The following is a 20626-nucleotide window of genomic DNA, read 5'->3' as shown; positions in this document are numbered from 1 at the left end:
AACGAGAGGGTCATCGGTTGAGATAAGGACAGGGAGAGATCTCTCAGCACTTACAGTCACAGGCAAAACAGTCACGACTTGGGGAAATTAGTTTAATTTATTACCAAACTAATCAGAGCAGGAAAATGAGAAATAAAACCAAATATTAAAAACACCTTCCTTCTTCCTAGGCTCAACTTCACCCCCAAATTCTCTACATCCTTCCACCCACCATCACAGGGGGATGGGGAATGGAGGTTACAGCCGGTTCATCACATGTTGTTTCTGCTCTCCTTCTTCCTTGGGGGTTGGATTCCTCACATCCCTCCTCTGCTTCAGTATGGGGTCCTTCCCGTAGAAGACACCTCTCCAAAAACTTCTCTAATGTGAGTCCTTCCTGTGGGATACAGTTCTTCATTAACTGCTCCAGTGTAGGCTTCCCATAGGGTTGCAGCCTACTTGGGGCATCCCCCTGCTCCCATGTGGGATCTTCACAAGCTGCAGGTGGGTCTCTGCTTCACTATGGACTTCCGTGAGCTGCAGGGGGACAGCTGCTTCATGTAGTCTGTGCCACAAGCTGCAGTGAAATCTCTGCTCTGGCACCCAGAGCACCTCTTACTCCTCCTTCTTCAGTGATCTTGGTGTCTGCAGAGTTGTTCCTCTCCCATGTCTTCACTCCTCTCTCTGGCTGCAGTTGCACAGGTTTTTTTTCCCCCTTCTTAGCTGTGTTATCCCAGAGGTGTTGCCACTGTTACTGAGGGGCTCAGCCTTGTCCAGCAGTGGATCTGTCTTGGAGCTGGCTGGCACTGGTTCTGTTGGACACAGGGGAAGCTTCTGGCACATTCTTAGAGAAGCCACCCCTCACTACCATGACCTTGCCACACAAACCCCAACTGGCTGACTTGGAGGAGTCACAGGAATTGCTGGGCACAGATAACTTTGGGTGAGAAATCGCTGCCCCCACTGTGTCCCATAACTAGAGACCCCTGTGGTCCAGGTGGCTAAAGATGACAAGCACAAAGCCAAAATCCCTCCCAGAGTGGCAGCAGTGGCTGGTTTGCTATGGGGTTCAGGGTGCCAGGGAGTGTGGCTGTGCTGCTCCCTGCCCAGCTGTGGGCCTGTTCCTGCTGAAGCAGTAGAGCAAGCCAAGGAAGGGCTCAGGTTTGGGGCATGGGAGAACAAGTGACTGGTGGTGTGGGGGAAGGACAACCATCCCAGAGTGAAGTGCCATCATCAGGCAGATCTCACAGTGTCTTCTGATGGCACTGCCAGAGCTGGCTAGTTCTTTGTGGATGGTTTTACCCATTGCAGTTCAAAAAACCCCCCCAGACATAAAACACAAGGAAAATCTAACACAAAACATTTTATGTGATTTGTAACAAATTTATCTTGGATATTAGTAAGAAAGCCTCCACTAAGAGATCATTTGCCCACATACAACTGAGCACAGTTATTACCACAATACTGATGTTTGTGTTCAAACTGTTTAACTCAGATTAATCTCCCCTGTCTAAAGGATAGGGAAAAGTCCTTCCTGTCGTGCAGGGATGACAAGTAGTGTCCAAAAACTGCGTTGTGGAAGGAGCTGAGTAGTGACTCTGGTGACTGCAACGTGTGGCAATAATAGGATGCTATCATTTTCTAGTGCTGCACAGCATCACAGTTGGTCTTCCATGCATCCTGCAATACTGTTTGTACATTTGTAGAATAGCAGGTTAGGAGTGTTCATGGGAGGGTCATCCCTATAACTCAGGCTGCTTATTTAAAAAAATATATATCAGCTGTTGGACCAATGAGCTGTTGAGAAATACAGCGGTGAATGTGGTCTGCTTGGCTAGAAAAATGTTACCATGCTATTGCTGCAGAGCTTCAAGCATGGCCCCCGTGCCTTTCCTGGCAGAATCTACAGTGAGAGCCAGCTTTTTAACCATGTACACTTGTCTTCCTGGCTGCAAGGAGAATGAACTTGAAGAATGTAAAGGAGGTTCTTTGCCATCAGTTGACTGCTTGGATAAACGTGATCAAGTTCCAAAATGGTACCTGGGAGTTCTTCTGAGGAGTGGGAGGCATGCACATGAAAGGGCTGTGCCACTTTAAAACCCAGGGTGTCCATCTCCAGAAGAAATGCAGGTAGAAATTTTAACCACTTTTAGATTTGTTCAGGCTGTGGATAAACTGTTTTATATCAGGTTGTGTGGACTTCACATGTGCATGCCAACAGCTTCAATGAGCCTTTCAGCATGGCACATGCCCAGTCACACTTGCCCTTGGGTGAGTGCTGGACTCTGACCATCAAAGCCATGGGGTTCCATCCTCACTCTCTCTCCCTCCCACACACCACAAAGGTGCTGCCATCAGGCTTTAAAACACCTTTAAAACCCCAGTGTTAGAAGTGCTGTATGATGTACAGCTGCTGTGCAGAGCTGGAGCCCTGTGGAGGGGCCATATCACAGTGGATGGGACCAAAACTGGGAAAAAACTTGGCAGCAAGCTGTGTTTAAGCTGGGGAGTGGAATCAGTCCCAAGAAAGGCATAGTTTGACAGGGACATTCATGCAGCTTTATGTGTAAAATTTCTGTTTTGATTCACAGCTATTTTGTGCTACAAAGATTTTATAAATTATATATAAATGCTGCACAGGTATTTTTATAGTATTAACCTGCATGTGATTCATGGAATAAATGCAAACTGTATTTGGTTCAAATTTTAAAATATATCTATTTTGCAGAGTTTGGTGTTTGTCTGTTCATTTTGTGTCCTCTATTGCTACTTGTAAATGACTGATGTGAGGGGAATGAGTCACAGTTTAAAGAGATTCTCAAGTGCAACCATGCACCTCTCTTCCCAAGCTGTCCTGTTTGTGGCCACTTGTCTTCAGTCCAGCTGAGAGTTTTGGCTCCTACAGCAAGATCCTGATCTTTTTAAAATATATATATAAAAAAAGACTGCTTATCTACTAATGATTGTTTGTTACAATCTTTGCAAATGAAAATGGACAAGTTGCCTGTTATTAGTGATAAGGGATGTTTGGGCAGTGGAATCTTCTTCACCTGCAATATCTACCTCTAATAGACTAAACAGTTAATAGGAAGACAATTTAAGTTAACATGTGCAATTATAGTGGGACAAACCATGAACTGAAGAATATTTTGCATTCACTGAGCAGCCCAACAAGGTTTTGTGGCCAAGGATGTGTATTTGAAACCAGGTAGAACCATGTCCTCCCCTCAGCATCATGCCTTGCCTGGAAGTGGCATGGCCCTGGGCCCCAAGTGCCCACAGCTGATCAGAGTGAGCCCAATTGCTGCAACATCCCTTGGCCACCTGGGCCAGGTACAGGTTTCAGCTGGGCTCTGTGTTGTGTCTCTGCTTGTGGGATGCTCATGGGACCACAGCCATTCCCACAGGGCCAGGCTTGGAGAGGCAAGTCCTCTAACAAGGTAAGAGACTTCACCCTTTCTGTATTCATTAACCAGGTCCTCATGGCAAACCCGTGTGTGTCTTTGCTGTCTGTGGAAATGCTCCCCACCCCTTCATCCCTGCAGTGTGTGTGCCTCTGCATTTCCAGTGTGGTGGTAGAAAATGAGTTTTTGTGGTGGTTTTGCTGGTCATGTTCTGTTCTCAGAAAGTCACCAGCTGAATCCTCTTGAGTAGGCATGCTCAGATTTTAGAGTAAAACACTGTGTTTGATGTGAACAGGATAGGAGGTAACTTCCAGAGCATCAGCCTTGGAGCCTGGGCTGTTGAATTCTGTCTGTCCTGGTCCAGTGCTACAGGTCTCCATCCTGTGGCTGCCTACAGCTGGAGGGGTGGTGCAAGGCAATCTGTTTCTAAGTTTCCTTCGTTATTCTGTCAAGAGGGATGTAGCAGGCACCTCACCCTTAGCTTAGTCCACTCTGTCCTGCCTTGAGGCTACCTGCTGAAATGCTCACTTTGCAAATCACTTTTTGGATGTGTGGTGCCAACCCAGCCTTCATCCTGTCGTGGGGCATCTCTGTGTGACAGCCTCCCAGTGCAGAACCAGCTACTCTGCCAGCAGCAAAATGGTATTGGACCTTTTGGCAGGGATTAAAACTCAAAGCAGCAAGCACTGAATTTTCCTGCTTTAATTTTCCAGCAGTAACTTTGTCATGACCTCAGTCTCCTAATCCATCCAAATTTCTATGCAAAATCACCAGCAGGCTTGCGCCTTGCTTTTCTGGATACAGGGGATGTAATTTAGGGGATAGAATACAATGGTCTGTTTCAGTTTTGACCCCTCTAATATCTGTGCTACAAGCAGAAGCTAGGGAATGCGAGTACATCCCTGCACAGGGTGGAAGTGCAGTTCAGAGGTGTATGTGTGGGATCTTGCACATTTGCTAAAACCCGTGTAAAGGAAGGCCCTCGCTTGCTGACAGCCAGCTCCTGCCAGCTTCCCCTGTCATCTGCTGGGGCTGGCAGTGGGCTGGCAGTGATGACCAACCTGCCCACTGTCCTGCTGCCGCCCTGTTGCTGCCCCACTCACCCGGCTGCCCTCGCACCAGGCTCGGTTTCGAGGTCACCGGGCGGTCAGAGGTGTCGCGTGTGAGAGGCCGTGACCCCCCAGCAGCCTCCTGGCAGCGCCCGGTGCTTTTGCTCAGCCTATTCCATACTCACCTGCCAAACGGAGAATGATTTGAATTGCAAGCAAGCACAATGCCAGCACGGAGATGGAAACAGTCCCAAGTGTCACCTTTACATAAACACTCTTGTGCAATAGCGAGGGTGACCTGCGAGCACAGGGGCCTGTGCTGGGAGCTGCAGCCGGGCTGTCTCAGGGTTCTGCTCTTTTGGAAAATCACCTTTACACCTCCAAAGCACAGCAAGGACAAACCCAGAGGTGCTCGTGTCCAGCAGAATGGAACCCGGCAGTCACCTGGACGGCACCCTAAATCAGCTTTGACCTCTCTGTCATCAGCTCTCCAGCCTTTTGTGCTCGTGTTCAGATCCTCAGTGATGACCCAGTACGCACAGGCAGCAGGAGCAGGCCAAAAGTAATCCATAACTCGGGACCAGTAGTGAAAAATCCCACTTCACACTCTTCTTTAAAAAGAAAATCCAAATTCAAAAGATGTTAAAAAATTGCTCAGAAGCCACCACCAGCAGCAGACATTTCCTTTGCCAGAGACCATGGCTACAGCAAAGGGTAAAAGCAAATTTCAATGCTCACAGTGGCTCGCTCTAGCATGAAGCTGGGTGACAGCTACCTCGAGTTCTGCATACAGCTACAAGCAGGCTGTAAATACCAGATAATTGGTTTGGAGCTGTGAAAGACAAAGCCTTGCAATAAATACACCAGACTTATATGAAGTGCCCCACTCATCAGGAATCATGGTTAATCCTGAGCACAGCACTACAGCAAAGCTTGAATTTCATTGCTACAGCAGCCCCTGCAAGGCTGCTGGCACCACAGTTAGCTGGGGGGGCCAGGGGCTCCAAATGGGTTTTTTAACCTTTATCTGGATTCTCATCCTCCACTTTTAGCAAGTAATGGTACTTACCTGGGACAGAGTTAGTGTCCCGTTTGTGGTGCACTTAGCTGCCAATGCATGGGCAAACGGTTTGAAAATGAAGCAATCCCTAAAAGCCTTGCAACACATGCCACTGAAGCTCAAGCCCTTAGTCCCAGCCTAATCTGGTCTTTAAACTCAAAGGACAGTAAATTCACGGGAGAATTGGGACACCCAAAGAGTCAGAAAATCTTGTGTAGAGAAATATATTTAGTGCACGCAAATATGCCTGCACTCTGCTGCAATGCAAATCTGCCTTATTGTCGTCCTAATCCCCGTGCATGACACACCAATAAACAGGGGGGGTTAATACTTACCATCTGCGTTACAGATTGCTTCCCACACTGCAAGCTTGCTTGGTTACAGTTGTGTAGGCACCACGGAGAGATATATCCTGCAAACAGCAAGCTGGCTAATCCCTTGGGAGATTTAAAATGTGAGCTGCAGTTTTCTCACTCTCCGTGGGCACTGGAGCCAGTCGTGCAATGTATGGCAATAGCTATATTCTCATTTCACGTCTGTCATGCAGAGATAATTAAAATCTACACTTCCATCTGAGGGGAACCGTAGGGTTTCCAGATGAGTAACTGTAGTGCATTTTTCATACTGGATTAGCACTCACACCAAAAGGCCTTGCCTGTTGCCCTCCCACCTGTTAAGATTATTGACGGGGCTGCCATTGAAAAGCCCCCGTGGGTCCAGTGATATGGGTGTGTGCAGGCATGCAGCTCGTAAAACTGTGAGCTTACCTCACCCTCACCATTGCACATCCCTCTGCTCAGTGAGGCAGTCATTGTAACACCCTTCTCCAGCATCTCCCAGATGCCCACTTTTGGACAGTCCCCTCCTGGGATCAGGGGCTATCTGGCTCTCCCAGTGGAAATGAGCCACAGCATATAGACCTAACATAAAACACTGGCTATTGTTAGCCTGCAACCATTAGCAATGGTTATAATATTGCATAGGAGGGACAGCCAACTTCACAAGCCAGAGAGTAAAGAGCTGCCTCAACATACTGAGCTGACCACCCACTTGGTGACATTCCCGCAGAAAGGCTGGATCGGGCATTGCCGTGCTGGATGGAGCTTCTCATTTTCCCAGAGAGCCGAGGCACAATGTGCCAGGCTGCGGCATAACTGCTGCCAGAAAGCCACCTAGAAGGAAAAGCCTGACACATGAGAGGTTCTCATGTATTGGCAGGGGCAAAACTTCAAGAGAAGTAATCCTATCCCGAAGCTGCGTGGTCCCCGTGCAGCTGGGGGCCAGAAAGCCACCAGCGGGGTGTGAGTGCAGCGGGCCCACGCTGACTTCTGCAGACAAACATGCCAGCCCCAGAAGGACAAAGGCTTTGATAGTGCTCTGCTCCTCATGCAAAAGACCACGGGCATATGCTCTTAAATGCACTTCCCCAGTTTGGTTTGGCGCTTCAAAAACCGCTAGGCTAACATCAACCATGAAAAAATTTAATTCCACCCCCTCTCCTTTCTGAATTTAGAATGATAAAGGATCAACAGTTATGTCTGGAGTAGGGGAGCAGATATTACACACATCTTGCTTACAAAATAGCTCTGGTTTTCATGAAACAAGTTTATTTTCCTCCCCCAGCCATTGATGAGCACATGACAACCGTACAGAATAAAAGCTCAACTCCTTAGTTCTGCTCACATTCACTCAACATTTGCTCTAATCAATTATCTTATTTCATGCAATAAGAAAAGAATGAGATTCCTGTTATGCAGCCATAATCAGTTACAGTATGAAGCTATGTCTGTGGAACATTTCTGATTTTGAAAACTAATCATGTGCTCTGCCATTACATTTCTCTTAAAAAACACTGGGCTTTGACCCAACTTGTTTCTTCCCCCCTGCCCTTTAAAAACATTGATGGCACAGCCTAGTCCGAGATGCCACATTCCTTCCCTGCAGAAGCCAGCCAGATTGACTGTAAGGAACACATTTACTCCGGGAGACAGGGTCTGTTTTTCTAGTTTATTGGAACATAAAAGCACCAGCCGATGTCCCCTGGGAAGGAGGCAAAAGACCAGAGGGTGCTCCATGTGACAGTGGACAGCTGTTGGAGGATGTCTTCACACGAAGGGCTCAATATTGATCTCCAGGGCAGAGCATGGCATGGTGAGCTCAAACTTGGTGATAACATCAGGGTGTAGAACTCCAAGTTTCCCAATGCTTTGACCTTTGGCAAAGACCTCAGCACAGCGACCAGGAAAGAAAGCAGAGCCTGTAAAGAAAGTGAGAGAAAAATCAATGTTTCTTTGGGCCAGAGAAGTCAATAGGCATTTAACACGCAGAACAAAGCTCTCAGTATTAAACTGTTCTCTGTGCTGAGATGCTAAGAAGGGGCTCTCACTTTCTTGCATTAACAGTTGTCATGATTGATAGAGAATGAGAAAACACTGAGTTAAAAATAAAATGTGAAGCCCAAAGCGTGGGCATTTTTCACACTCCAGTTGTTTTGACTAAGTTGCTCCTGCAGTAGAAATTAGCACAGTTAAGTCGAGTCAGAGGGCTACTGAAATAAGGAACTTTTGCAGCCTTTAGGCTATTTAACACCTGAATGTTTCCCACCTTAGTCTGTTTAAGGAAATAAAGCTTGCTGTCATCTAAAGGGTAAGTAGGCATGTCATCCTTGATTATATGTCACATAATTAGAAACAACCTACATTCCTCATCTGGAGAAGAGCTTTTAGGCAGTTTCCTATACACTGTAAAACTGTGAAACAATGAACAACTCCAAGGAAGTCAAAGATCACCTTCCTCTTACCTCAACCCAAGTCCCAGGTTTTCAACGTTAGTTAGAAGTTTTAAAAAAATAGTAGTTGAAGAACTTGGAGGAGCTGTGCAGACTCTTTCATGGAAAGCCTTCCCACATGGGAACTTCCCTGTGCGTGGTGCCTCCACCAGCAACATGTTCGAGCTTCTCTAGAGCAGCTACACTTGCATTTTTGGTCTGAGCTGAGAGGCATTTTCAACTGATAGCCCTTCAAAAGACAAATCCAAACCAAACCAGCAAGTTGCTCCTTCTGAAACAACCTCTTTCAGAACAAGTGTGCGGAAGCCAGGCACAGGGTGTGGGATATCCAGTGAGTAAATGCTGCAGCTAATGCTGTGATCTCAAAGGAGGAAAGGAGAGAGGATGAAACAAGGCCACTGCATCCTACAGATCCTCCTCAGAAAGCTGCCTCCACCATGTTTTTAATGCTGCTGCCCTTGCAGAGAGGAAGGGCTCTTTACTGGATTTCCACTCAGAAGTTAAACAAGTCAGCAGGGTCAGCACTGGGGACCAGTCAGCTTCCCTGCCCTCACCCTGTGCTCTGCACCTTTAGCTAAAATCCAACAAAGCATCTCCTACCAGGAGACAGTTATTGGGGGTGTGTGAGGTTGCATCAGTGGGGATGAGGGACCTCCCTGCTGTACTTGTTTCTGTGCCAGTGTGAAGACAAGAACTGAGGAGTTGCTCCCACTCCTGCTCCCTGCTTGCTATTGATGTGGCTCTCAGCCCTTCAGCATCCTCTATCTCCTGAAAAAAGATCACAAGGATTTCCTAACAGCAACTTACTCTCTAGTTGTTCCAAATACTACTTAAGGTTCAGGATAAGCCCAGGACACTCTACTATGTGAACAAGGAGATAATTAAAAGGCAAATAAAGGTCCAAATGAATCTCAAACCTCAGGAACACTTTCGTGACACTCTGATCACTAGTGGTCAAGTCTAGAGATATATTCTCTGTTAGCTCTCCAATGGAAATAATTCATTTAAGAAGTATCTCCTATGAGGTTTGTAGTTGTAACCTGCAGCTACAAGAACAGCAATTAGGTCTTTTTCTTGCCCAAGCTGCTGCAAGAGCAAATTATCTTAAATATCTTACGTCAGTTCTGGCTACCTTGTGAAATCTGATGGCAGTAGTAAATGAGCACAGTAACATTACTTAAAGGCTGTTTTAAAAAATATTCATCTTTTAAATGATCCAATTCCAGTCTTAGCTACAAGCACATACCAGCTACTTACACTGGACATACAGCAGTGAAATTATCTCACCCTGGATGTTACTGGCACATGACTCCAGCCAAACAGACACTTGAACTGCCAAACTGCACTATTCAAAACAAGTGTTAAAATAAAACTTGATGAAACAAATTTAGAAAAGAGACAAATGCCACACATACAGATCACTCTGCAGATTGTGGGTGAAAACACAACCTAAAAATAAAGTCCCCTTTTAGTCAGTGGTAAAGGCTTTCCTATTTGTGAATAAAGCCAGTATTGTCCCAAAGATGTGAGCAGCATACAGTGACATTCTTTTAGAAACTGGACTGCAAGATTAAACTGGTACAAGAGCAAGAACCAAGCAGAAGTTAATAACGCTGGCATGGTACCCCACTATAAATCTATAGGAAAAAAGATCTCTGACAGTATGGTCAGTTAAAAAGCTATGAGTCTGACTTGTCTGTTCTTCTGAGCTGCCTTGTCTGTAGTCTTGGGAAAGTTATTTTATCTTCTTGCACATCTAGACCCAACTATATCATGCGACTTAAGTGGTTTTAAATTTATAGACATCTGATGGGGTCTAAAATAATACTGCACTCAGTCAATCTGTCAAGGGCAATTTCCCAGATCTGTAGCAATTCCCATTGTGTGAAACACTGTTATGTTTTCAGGCACAAGAAATGCTCTGCTATCCAGGCATCACCAGTTTTGGTCTCCCAGTCAGAAGTCAGGCAGAAGCTGAACAAGTGGTGGGGGGACTTGAAGCCTTATCCAACCTGCACATCCACCACTACTGACCTTCCCTAGAGGGTTAACTTCAGGAGAAGTTTCCTTGCATTTAACTAAATAACATGCATTTGTGATAAATTTTGAAATCTGAAAGCAATTCATGCCATTGTATCAAAAACTATGAAACGGCTTAGTGATTATGGCATAAAGTGAAGACTGTGCTAGCTGGAACCTCAACACTGATAAAATTTATCCCTTCTCCCCATGAGCTTACAGCACAGCTCCATGGCACAAAGGACCTGAACCAATGAATCACTATTGCCAGAAGCAGGTGGTGACTGGCTCCACACCTGGAGGGGGGAGGAGTGTGGGACAAGCTGTTGATTTGGCTGAAGCCCTTTGCCATGAAACCAAACATTCAGTGTGCTCCAAACATGGTGCTCCAGGCTACAGGTTAGACATTCAGCAGTATTTTTCCATCTCATGCAGCAACTTATGCTGGACCATGATGTTACTTTTTCTTGCACTTCCTTGCAGTGAAGAGGTAAATAGATAGTTAATATGAAGGGGGAACATTTTGGTCCCTAAAATGCAGGCAATAGGACCTTCAAACCACGTCTCCATTTCTGGTTAAGCTAACCCTGAAATGTTTGCTACTTCACAGGGCAGTCACCATTGTGCCTGATGCTTTGCAGACATGGCAGTTGCAGGGCATAATTCTGTGACTGGAAAAGATCAGACAATAAGCAAATAAAAATGAAAGAACCTGTTAAAAGCTTTAGAGCCCCCATCTGTCCAGCTAACACTTGGCTCTTGCACCAAAGAAACATGAGCTGAGGAACAGGTTTACAGAGAGTTTATGAACTCTGGTTAATAATGGAACTATTATTATGATAATTGGCTGCACTACAGAATGCTTCAAAGTATATTCCTGCCTGCCAAAAGGGCCTCCAGACTGCATCCCACATGGGGGATCTAAAACCTTCCTCATCTTAGGAACTCTTCCTTTGACCACACAGGTGGAGAGAGAAGGAGGCTGTCTCAGGCACTGGACCGGGCAATGTTGGTTGCCAGGGCACTGGAATTTGGAGCAAATGTAAATTTCAGATTAAAAAATTCAGACAGTGAAAGGGAAGCACATAAAGAAGGAAAAAAATCTCAGAAGAAATAGGAAAAACCTGAGCAAAAATCAGGGGGAAAAAAGGAACAAGCATTTCACAGCTGGGGGGGGAGGGATTGAGGGACCAACCACTACCACAAAAGGAGACCTGAGGAAGAGGAACCTGTGCTGAGGACAGGCTGCAGGAGGGCTTGAGCAACCAATGGAGCAGGGCAGCAAACCTGAGGGTACATCAAAATAACCCGGAAACAAAGGTAAGGACTTTTTTAATCCTAATTTGTGTGTTTCTTGTGTTATCAAGTAAATAGCAATGGTGGTTTAGATTTCTAGCAAAGCTTGTGTTTTGTACTAGGCAGTGTTACGTGACTTCAACTTCTGAAGTAAACTTTATAGAGTGAGAATCCAGGCTGTGTGAAAGACAGGTGCTTATGCTACTTGCACATATGGGGAGACTGCAAAAAAATGCACACAGTGTTACCCTGTTTGAATAAATCATACCATAAGGTGAAGCCCAGTGCTCTAAGGCTTCAATAAAGCATTGATGCCAAAAGGAGCCTTCCCAGAATCATTAGCAGTTGTGACCTGCAGCTTTTGAGCAGGAGTTCATCATAGAGTTTGTCTTATCTGTCTAGGCAGTGCCACCAAGAACAGTGTGGTTGTGAAGAGTATGGTCTTCCTGAAGGAAGCTTTCATCAGTCAGGCAGCCACTAAAGCACACCTGGAGGCCCCACTCTTGGTAGGTGTGCAAGGAAGGCACTGTGTTTGCTGCTAGTCCAGTCACACTGAAAGGCTGCTCTTGTAGGTCTGTCTGGTTGTTTGTGGAGAGTCAAAATTAATTTAAAAATTGTAGTTTATTATACCTTCTGTTTTAAGGATAACAGATTTGTCATTCTTGGTATGTAAATCCTTTCTGCTCTGCACAGTAGTAGTACTTCATAAACTTCACCTTGAAATCTAGTCAGATTGTATTGTCCTTGCTGATTGAGACCTAGACAATGCCAGAGGAAGCCTGAAGGTCTAGCAATGGAAATCCACCTCTTAATATGTCAGGTCTATAATTGGTAGTTAGGAGAAGGGGTGGGGTGAAATACAATATGTGTTCCTAAAGAAGAGATGCCAAAACCGGCCGTGTCTTATGCTGACATACTACACGCCAGTAAAAGACAAAAGCTACTTCTCATGGCTGCAAGTAAGAATTTAATTTCCAATGTTCAGTGATGTAGAAATAATACCTTTAATTAAAGCTTCTGTAGCATGTCCTCAAAATCCGTAATTGCCTTTCTGTATTCAGGCAACAGGGCCACTTTGATTGCTCTGGGGTAATTCTTTGGCCAATAATCCAACAGAGCATGTAGTCTTTAGCACATTTTCTGGCTAATTGACCCTCAAAGAGCTCTGAGTTCCCTGCACTCTCTGTTGTCAAACACCTTGCACAGTTTCTTTTCTCTACCTTACTCTCCCTTCCTTTCAAAAAGAAATAGATTAAAGTGGTATTATAGGCCTACAGTTGCACTAAGCCTTCAAACCCACTTGTTTGTTCCTGTAATTTGAAGGAACGCTGGAAGCTGATGCTTAAGAAGGTAACAGAGCAGAGCTCATCTGGCCTCAGTGGTCTTTCATCTTGATTCTCCCCCTTTTAGTCGTCCAGCTGCCCTTTCACTACCTCATCCTGACTCACCTGGTGAAGTATTTTGCCTGTGCTGGACTGGGTGGAATTTAGTTTTGTGAGGTTAGATGTTGGTTTTAGGATCAGGTTCTTCACACTTTCGACCAATTCTTTCTTTTGGCAGATAATACAAATCAAATGCAGAGTCAGAGGACACTATCAGACTGGGCAGTGTTTTAAAAGGCACCTTTTCTTGCCCATGCACACAGTGCAGCCAAGCTCCCAGAACCTTATGCAAAACAGCAACCTCAAAATCGTATCTCTTTGTGGGATAATTTACCTTCAGCTAATTTTTTAAATCACAGACATCTCAAATCTGGCATGATTTTTGGAACACGTTGAGACCAATTGTTCTTTTAAGTTGCACAGTGTCTGCAGTTCTTCCCTCTTATATTCTCATGCCCAGAAAAAACATACTTTGGGAACAGTGGAATATTTATTAACTTTAGTCCCTTGGTTTGTAAATCCTGACTACAGCTGTGCCACAACAACTGCCACTCCCCAGATCACACCTAACTGTAATGACACATCAGGAAATTCAAATTAGTACAATCAAATTTCAGGTATGTGCCTTAATTCTCCCCCTCAGGAAAATAATTAACATCTGACAAAAATGACAGAAGAAATATCTTTATGATGGGAATGAATATGTCCTTGTCTAAAGGACATTTTTCATTCTGACAACCTCCTTTTTCAAAAGCCTCCTCATACAGGGCATAACAGAAGAGGGTAAAGTGACAGTCAATTATTTACCTGGACTGGTACACTGGATATCCAAAAATAGAGCTGAATATTAGAGTCCTTGTGCAGACAATGAGACTAGGGAACATGGAGAATCATCCACAAATCTGCAGTGGTCAGTCAATTAATCATCTGCTCGTATTACAACTAAGTCAATGGCTGTGTTTTTATTAATTTGTATCTCAGGGAGGATGTGAAAAAAATTAACTCTTCTATCTCATACTACAACCCTATAAGCCTGACTTATTTTTCATTACTGCTCTAGAAACAGAAGCTGTTTGGTGTTGCTGGATTTCAGGAAGTGGTTCAAGAATGCAATAGGTTTGGAGAACCTGTTTATCTGCCCATGTTATCCTCAGGATTACAGCAGTCTCAGATACTTAAGCTGCATCACTGTGTTCCTGCCTTTCCTAATGGAGAGTAATATTTGGGTGGATGCTGAGGCTAAAGGAACACAGACATTTTGGGTCACTGATTTGGGTAACAGTGTTTCCCTTATTCAGTGCTGGAGTACCAGGGTGGTTGTTTAAATACTGCGTACAGAAAAACTACAGTAGGAAACCTAGAAAGGAATCTGTCAAATTCCATGTGTTTTTCTAGAAATCGGTGTTTGTGTCTAAAGCTCAAAAACTTTGTATTTGTGGGGCAGTTGTGAGAAACAGCAATTCTACACTGGAGTTTAGTTGCACTGCAGAGTTACCATTACACAGCTAATCTTTGCTTTTAGGCCTGTTTTATCTGATTTATCCAGATTTATCTGAAATATTATACTTTGCCTTTTCTAAAAGTCACAAATCTAAGCTGGTATTGTGTCACAGCTATTGTATTGATAAAACTAGGGAATTCCTAATCCCAGATAAAGCTCACTCTTTTTTTTTCCTTTTTATTTTTTTTAGATGTCTTGCTATTTCACTTGAGTCAGAGAACACAAAGCTTTCAGTATTAAAAAACTTAATTCCTTTCTGTTCCATGACTGTTTTTTATCTCTCTTTGCATATCTAAAGGAATAATTCATCCTTGCAAACATCACAGTCTGTCAGAAACTAGGAAACAATAAACCATATTCCTTATGGTAGGGGGTAGAACTTTATGTACTCGCAGTAAGGCAGCAGTTTTAGCTTTTAGGCTCTGCTTTCACACAAGCATTAGAGAATAACGAGAACCAGCACTAAGTCAGTCTGCAAGTCTACTTTAGTATGTCATACTTAGTTTGTATGTTGTTTAATCATGTCTCAGACTGAGCTGCCCTGCCCTCCCCTCCCAGTGACCTGACATCACTTGCTGAGATAACTAACAGCCACCTGATGTTGGCTTTCACAGCTACCACATTTCATGCCCTTCAGGAAATGACTTGACAAACTAGCATGGAATAATACATAATGAAAAGATGAACTCCAGCAGTCAGTGGAACTGTTAATCACTCAAGTTTTAGCAGCTAGGGTTTCTGTTGCAAAACCAAGGCCTTGCTTGGGGCTGGAGCACCACGGCTGCTCCACCAGGAACAGAAACGCCTGAACTGGCTGAGTGTGAGCTCGCCCAAGACCAGGGCCTGACACAAATATGGCTGTTCTGCTTCAGGTCCCAAACCAGGAGGGTCTGTGCCCAGCACAGGTACTGGGCTCAGTCTGACCTAGCTCAGCATTTCTTTGTTTATCTACTGTTTTCTAACATATAGACCACAAGTCAAGATAAAAGTCAGTTCCTCCACCACGGGCAACAGAAGTCTTTGGAACCTGCATTCACATTGATCTAAAACTTTGAGCCAGTATCTTGCAAATTCCTGTTTAAAATGTAATTGCAGACATTAAAAAAAACCCAGTAAGATTAAATTTGAAGCACTGCCCCTCTGCTCCCGTATCACAGTTGAAAAATCACACCAGACTGGAGAACTGCTTAACTATAAAGCATAAAATTGACATGCTCACATTTGGTAGCATTAATATTAATATGGTAGTGAAAATGAAAGCATATGCACACTTAGCTTGCCTCTAGCTATAGCAGGCTGTGCAGGTGAAAATGGAATTGAAGGATCAAACACCCTGACCCTCAAGTGCTTAGATCACTGCCCCTGTTCACTGAGAAAGGAGATGTGCTATTGCTGCTATTTCTGCTTGGATGAATCATTTCTTTTCCAGAGAAGCCTTTGCAACATTAAAAATATAGTTTATGATTAAGAAGTAATTTTCTATTTAAAAATGTAAGGAAACAGACAGAAAACATGGAAATGACCTAAATCTATAATTATATCAAGTAAAGCTGTGCCAGACATTTAAAACTCTTGATGCAAGAAATATTTTTATCTGTTAGACTTGTTATGATGTGTGATTAAAAAAGAGAGTTGCCTTTGGGGTGGAAAAAGAAGAAGAATTAAACTCTGAAGAGTTTATTCCCCCAGTAAGGGAATAGCAGCAGAGCAGAGAATTGTCAGGGAGAAGACACTGACACCTCGAGCTCAAGGAACACAAATGCCAGTGATTTAGATGGTTCAGGGAGTTTACAAAAACCAATAGAAAATGAAAATTCTTAACTGTCATGACAAATGCTACTACTTCTTGAAGCACCCCTAATCTGTCAGAATAAAATGCAATGGGAAGAACAACATTGTAATCTGTATTAGTACCTGCAAAAAGAGAAAGGTATAAGGTAGCTTGTGTGTCTTTTCAAACTGACTTGACACTTCTCCTTGCAGTATTCTTGCAGTTTTATCTTTGCAGATTTATTCCCTCCCCCCTCCCCTTCCCTACAGGGGGATTATACCACAGGACACAAACTTCTAAATTAGTCAGTTCAAAGGAGTTTTTCTTCTGAAATAATCTTCTGGGTTTGAGAAACAAATAGCTTCCTTTCTTTTCTAATAGAATTTGATTTCATATGTGGGGAAAAAAGTGTCTCGAACATAATTTGGTGATGAAAGTTTAAAAGACAAAGAAGTCTAAGCCCGTAAAACCTTTTATTATCCCCTGCTGTGCTAAAATAAGGCATTTTTCCTCTAACTGATACAACTTTTGGGGATAAGTGCTGTACAAACAGATTATACTCAAAGGGTATCGGGAAGGAACATTCAAAAACTTCTAGAGAGAAGCTGAAATGGCCACAGGAATGGAAAAAGCCCTTCTCAAACCCACTTCTGAGAGCCTCTTTTTCATTAAAAAAAATCAACAGTATAACACAAAGCTAATTAAGTGAGACTTATTTCTAAAATCAAACTATGAGTTTTGCCACAAACTCTGTGTTGCTTGGCCTACCTGTATCACTTCCAACATCTAGACACCTCTGAGATGTCCAGTGCCAGACTGTGCTGTCAAATTTTAAAAAAAACCAGGTTTATCTGGAGAAACTCCAGACACTGGAGACTCCCGTTTTGGCTAAATAAGCAACTCTCCTGTTTCATATCTTCCCTGGGTACCTCCTTGGGTATTAATGCATTTAAAACCAAAATTGAGGCATTAGCACCAGAGTGGGAAGATATTAGATAAAACAGAAATAAGCTTGGCCTAAATATGTAGTGATTTAGTTCCTATAAATCTGAAGACCTGTATTACAGAAAGAAGATAAAGAGCAGAGATAACAGACAATTTAAAGGGACACCAAGTGAGCACCCACACCCACTTTATTAGACAATTTAACTTTGAGTTCTTCATGTAACTAAGCTCCCTCGATGCTACAGAAAAAACTGCTCAGGTAAAAAGGATAAGAAATTAGTTAGAAATTCATTAGATCTCAAAGTAGTGGCCAACACTGGAAAAGCCACAAGAACTAGTGACAAACATCCAAGTTTGCAAGATGCCTTATAATTAAGCCATTTTGATGATCAGTGCTGGAACTCCTCAAACCCCTTGCAGAATTATGGTAATACATTTAAATGTATTAAAAGCAGTGTCAGATTTGGAAAAAAAAAAAAAAAAGGAAAAAAAGGGACCTGTTCTTACTTGTGTTGTTAGTTCATGAAGCTGACTGTGAGACCAGGAGGGAACTAAACAGAGAAACAGGAGTGGAAGATCAGGAGATCTTCACAAACAATTTATTTGACAAATGAGTACTACCAGCTCCACAACCAAAAAACAGGAATATCTTTTAAATATTCATATTTAGTGCTGAAGTGAATGTGGTCAAAAATCAGAAAAGCTACTTACAGACAAAAATGAGAGAAATAAATTGCACTGCATAAAATGTGACTAATAACAGTGGCTGAAGTTCATCAAGGAACTGAAAAAATTAGGAAAGATTAATGACTGGCTGCAATAAAGACTGTATTAGAAAGATTTTTAAGAGTACTGGAAACAAATTGTAGGTACAGCACTTTCATTTGCTAACAAGACTGGCTGAACTTTTCATGAGACAGAAATGTATTAGGTTTTTAATAAATATTTCTTTTCACCTGGCAGGGGGGAAAGGTATTCTTGAATATAAAAAAAATTAAGAATATGTCTGGTTACATCTACCAGGATTAGGATGTTTCTGAGACACTGGGAGTCTTAGGTGTCAGAATTATGGTGCAGTTCTCAAAGCAAATATCCTGCCTGCTGCTGTTAACTTACAGTAACAATACTGGGAATTCAGTAGTACTAGAAAAACATCAATGTAGTGCCAGTATTCCAAGGTGGATGATCCAGATTTATCCTGGGTGACAACAAAATAAATCTTGGGAATTGGCAAATGTGAAATGAAGAGGACTTGAATATATTGAATTACCAGCTGATATGTTTTTGTTGAGAACAGATGTTTTCAAACAAACCTGATTATCTACCAAACCTGTAATCTGAAATACTATAAATACAATTACAAGGATGCAATAGCACCTATAAAGTAACTATTTCTGAATGCCAGTTAAATGGATTAAGAATTGTCTGACATCTCCTAGTATGTCAGAAATGATATCTGGAGGCTTCATAGTAAAATTGGCACATGTCCTTTAGTTATCTGTGAGTAAATAGACAATTGTTGACATCTATGAGCAATGCAGTGGCTGCCAAGACAGGCAGCTGAAAGGCCAGGATTGCCATTAAAAGCCATCAAGCTACAATTTCTTAAGATAAACCAGGCATCAATAATGCCAAGTTCAACATGGGCATTAAACATCTGTACAGACTGTAGTCTCCCAGTTTAAACTGATCACCAGAGATAGATGCTGTGGTTCAATTCTATCCACCTAACTTCGAATTAGTCCCAGATTTCTCTCCTCTTGTCTTGTGAATTGAGGTTCATGGTCTAAATCTTCTTTTAAAGTTGTTTATTGTATAATTATTATTATAAAAGCAAATGTGTACTGATGTTCTTAGTTATGGAGATAACTATTACATCTCTAATTTCACAGCTAAACATTACTAAATGGGAAGCTATTACTATGATTTACTGTGGAATTAAAATTTTCTACACTTTACCATACCTTTCATTTAATTAAATAAGGGCAGTAAAAAGAAGGGAGTGCAGTTTCTCTTTTTTTGTTTTTTTAAAGACAATTGTCAGTTACTGAATGAAGCAAGAGTTAGTATGCATTTATTATGCACATGTTTATGCTGAATACAGACTGACCTCCCAGCTTTGCTAAGCTGATGATTACCCTAAAAGAATGAATGGCATGAACATTTAGTTAAAAAAAAAATTAATAAATCCAAGAGTTAGCTGAGATCCATAAGAATCAATCATGTACAAAAAAGTAGCTCATGTCACAAGCTGACACTATTCAGGGATTGCTTGTTTTCACATGAATGAATGCTACTTCAGTTTTACCATGGAAGGCAGTGGGGGAGACAGTGAAGCAGTATCCATGCATATATGTATATATGTTTTTTCTTTATATATAGATTTTTCACTTTTTGTGAACCTGTCAAATTGCTTCTTTTTTATAAAATAGGGATATTGTTTTCCCTTCTAAAACAGTTTGTGCCCAATTACATTTCATTTGCAAAGTAAGGGGACGCTTCAAAGGTACTGTAAAACAAGGGGTTTCTTCCTTAAATAAGGGACAGTCATTCTAAATGTTACATTAAGAGTGAGGATAATTATACCTTAGACTTCACACCACTCCTTTGAAGACTGTGATATATAATCTGCTGTCAGTATTTACTAAGCCCTTCTTTATTCTTCTCAGCCTAAGTAAGACTTTACTATGGACCCAAATCCCATGATTAACAGCACCTCCTGTGATCATTGTCCTGAATTCTGGAAGAAAATAGTCATCTCAGATGGTCATCCAGAAGCACAGGATCACTAAAATGTTGCAGAAAACATACCCATTCCTGAAGAGATTAAAACTTGAAATTAGGAATACCTTCCAATACAATAATGAGAATGCCTCCAGTTTTCAATTCAAGGGAACTGAAACCAATGAAAGTGAACTAAAAATTTAATGATGATATGAAATTACCTGACAACATATGACCATATTTTGTTGTCTTTTTCTACCCATATTTTTATATTTTAAAAAGTTTGATTCTATTTGTTTACCTCCTAATCATACACATTCACACTGATCTTTACATTTTATTAATGGTATGGAACTGGCTAAAATCTCAAAAGTTTTATGCAAAAATTTTTTATTATGGAGCACATACAAATTTGAGGATTGATGCAATGATTGTACTCTTTTCAATCTATGTTTGATTATGGATGCCTATGCCATAAAACAAAGAGAAAAACCAAAATGCTTTTCTTGGCCAGTAGGATTCACTACCGCATCAAAGAGTTAATTCTGTGCATTTTAAAACAATGGGTTGTATTTCAGAATTCTGCCTTTAAAACTTTAATTTTGTATGTTTAGAGGTAATAAGAAAAAAACCCAAAAGGTTTCATTAGTAACTTTTAAGAAACTGAAAGGCACTGAGTGCCAAATGTATGTTGAAATCCTTGAATTC

At 42.3% G+C, this 20626-nt stretch overlaps 1 protein-coding gene across 1 annotated transcript in view; it reads right to left on the bottom strand.

The window, feature by feature from the left end:
• Positions 1–7079: 7079 nt before the first annotated feature.
• Positions 7080–20626, bottom strand: part of FARSB (phenylalanyl-tRNA synthetase subunit beta) — a 37482-nt gene continuing 23935 nt past the window's right edge. Inside the window, exon 17 of the mRNA XM_032697956.1 lies at positions 7080–7749. Coding sequence (XP_032553847.1) covers positions 7598–7749 — 152 coding nt within the window. The 3' untranslated portion in view covers positions 7080–7597. The remainder of the gene's footprint in view (positions 7750–20626) is intronic.

The sequence above is a fragment of the Chiroxiphia lanceolata genome, chromosome 10 (genome assembly GCF_009829145.1).
Source record: "Chiroxiphia lanceolata isolate bChiLan1 chromosome 10, bChiLan1.pri, whole genome shotgun sequence".
NCBI lineage: Eukaryota > Metazoa > Chordata > Aves > Passeriformes > Pipridae > Chiroxiphia > Chiroxiphia lanceolata.
Note: the sequence above shows the minus strand (reverse complement) of the source record. Positions and strands in the feature narration are given on the sequence as shown.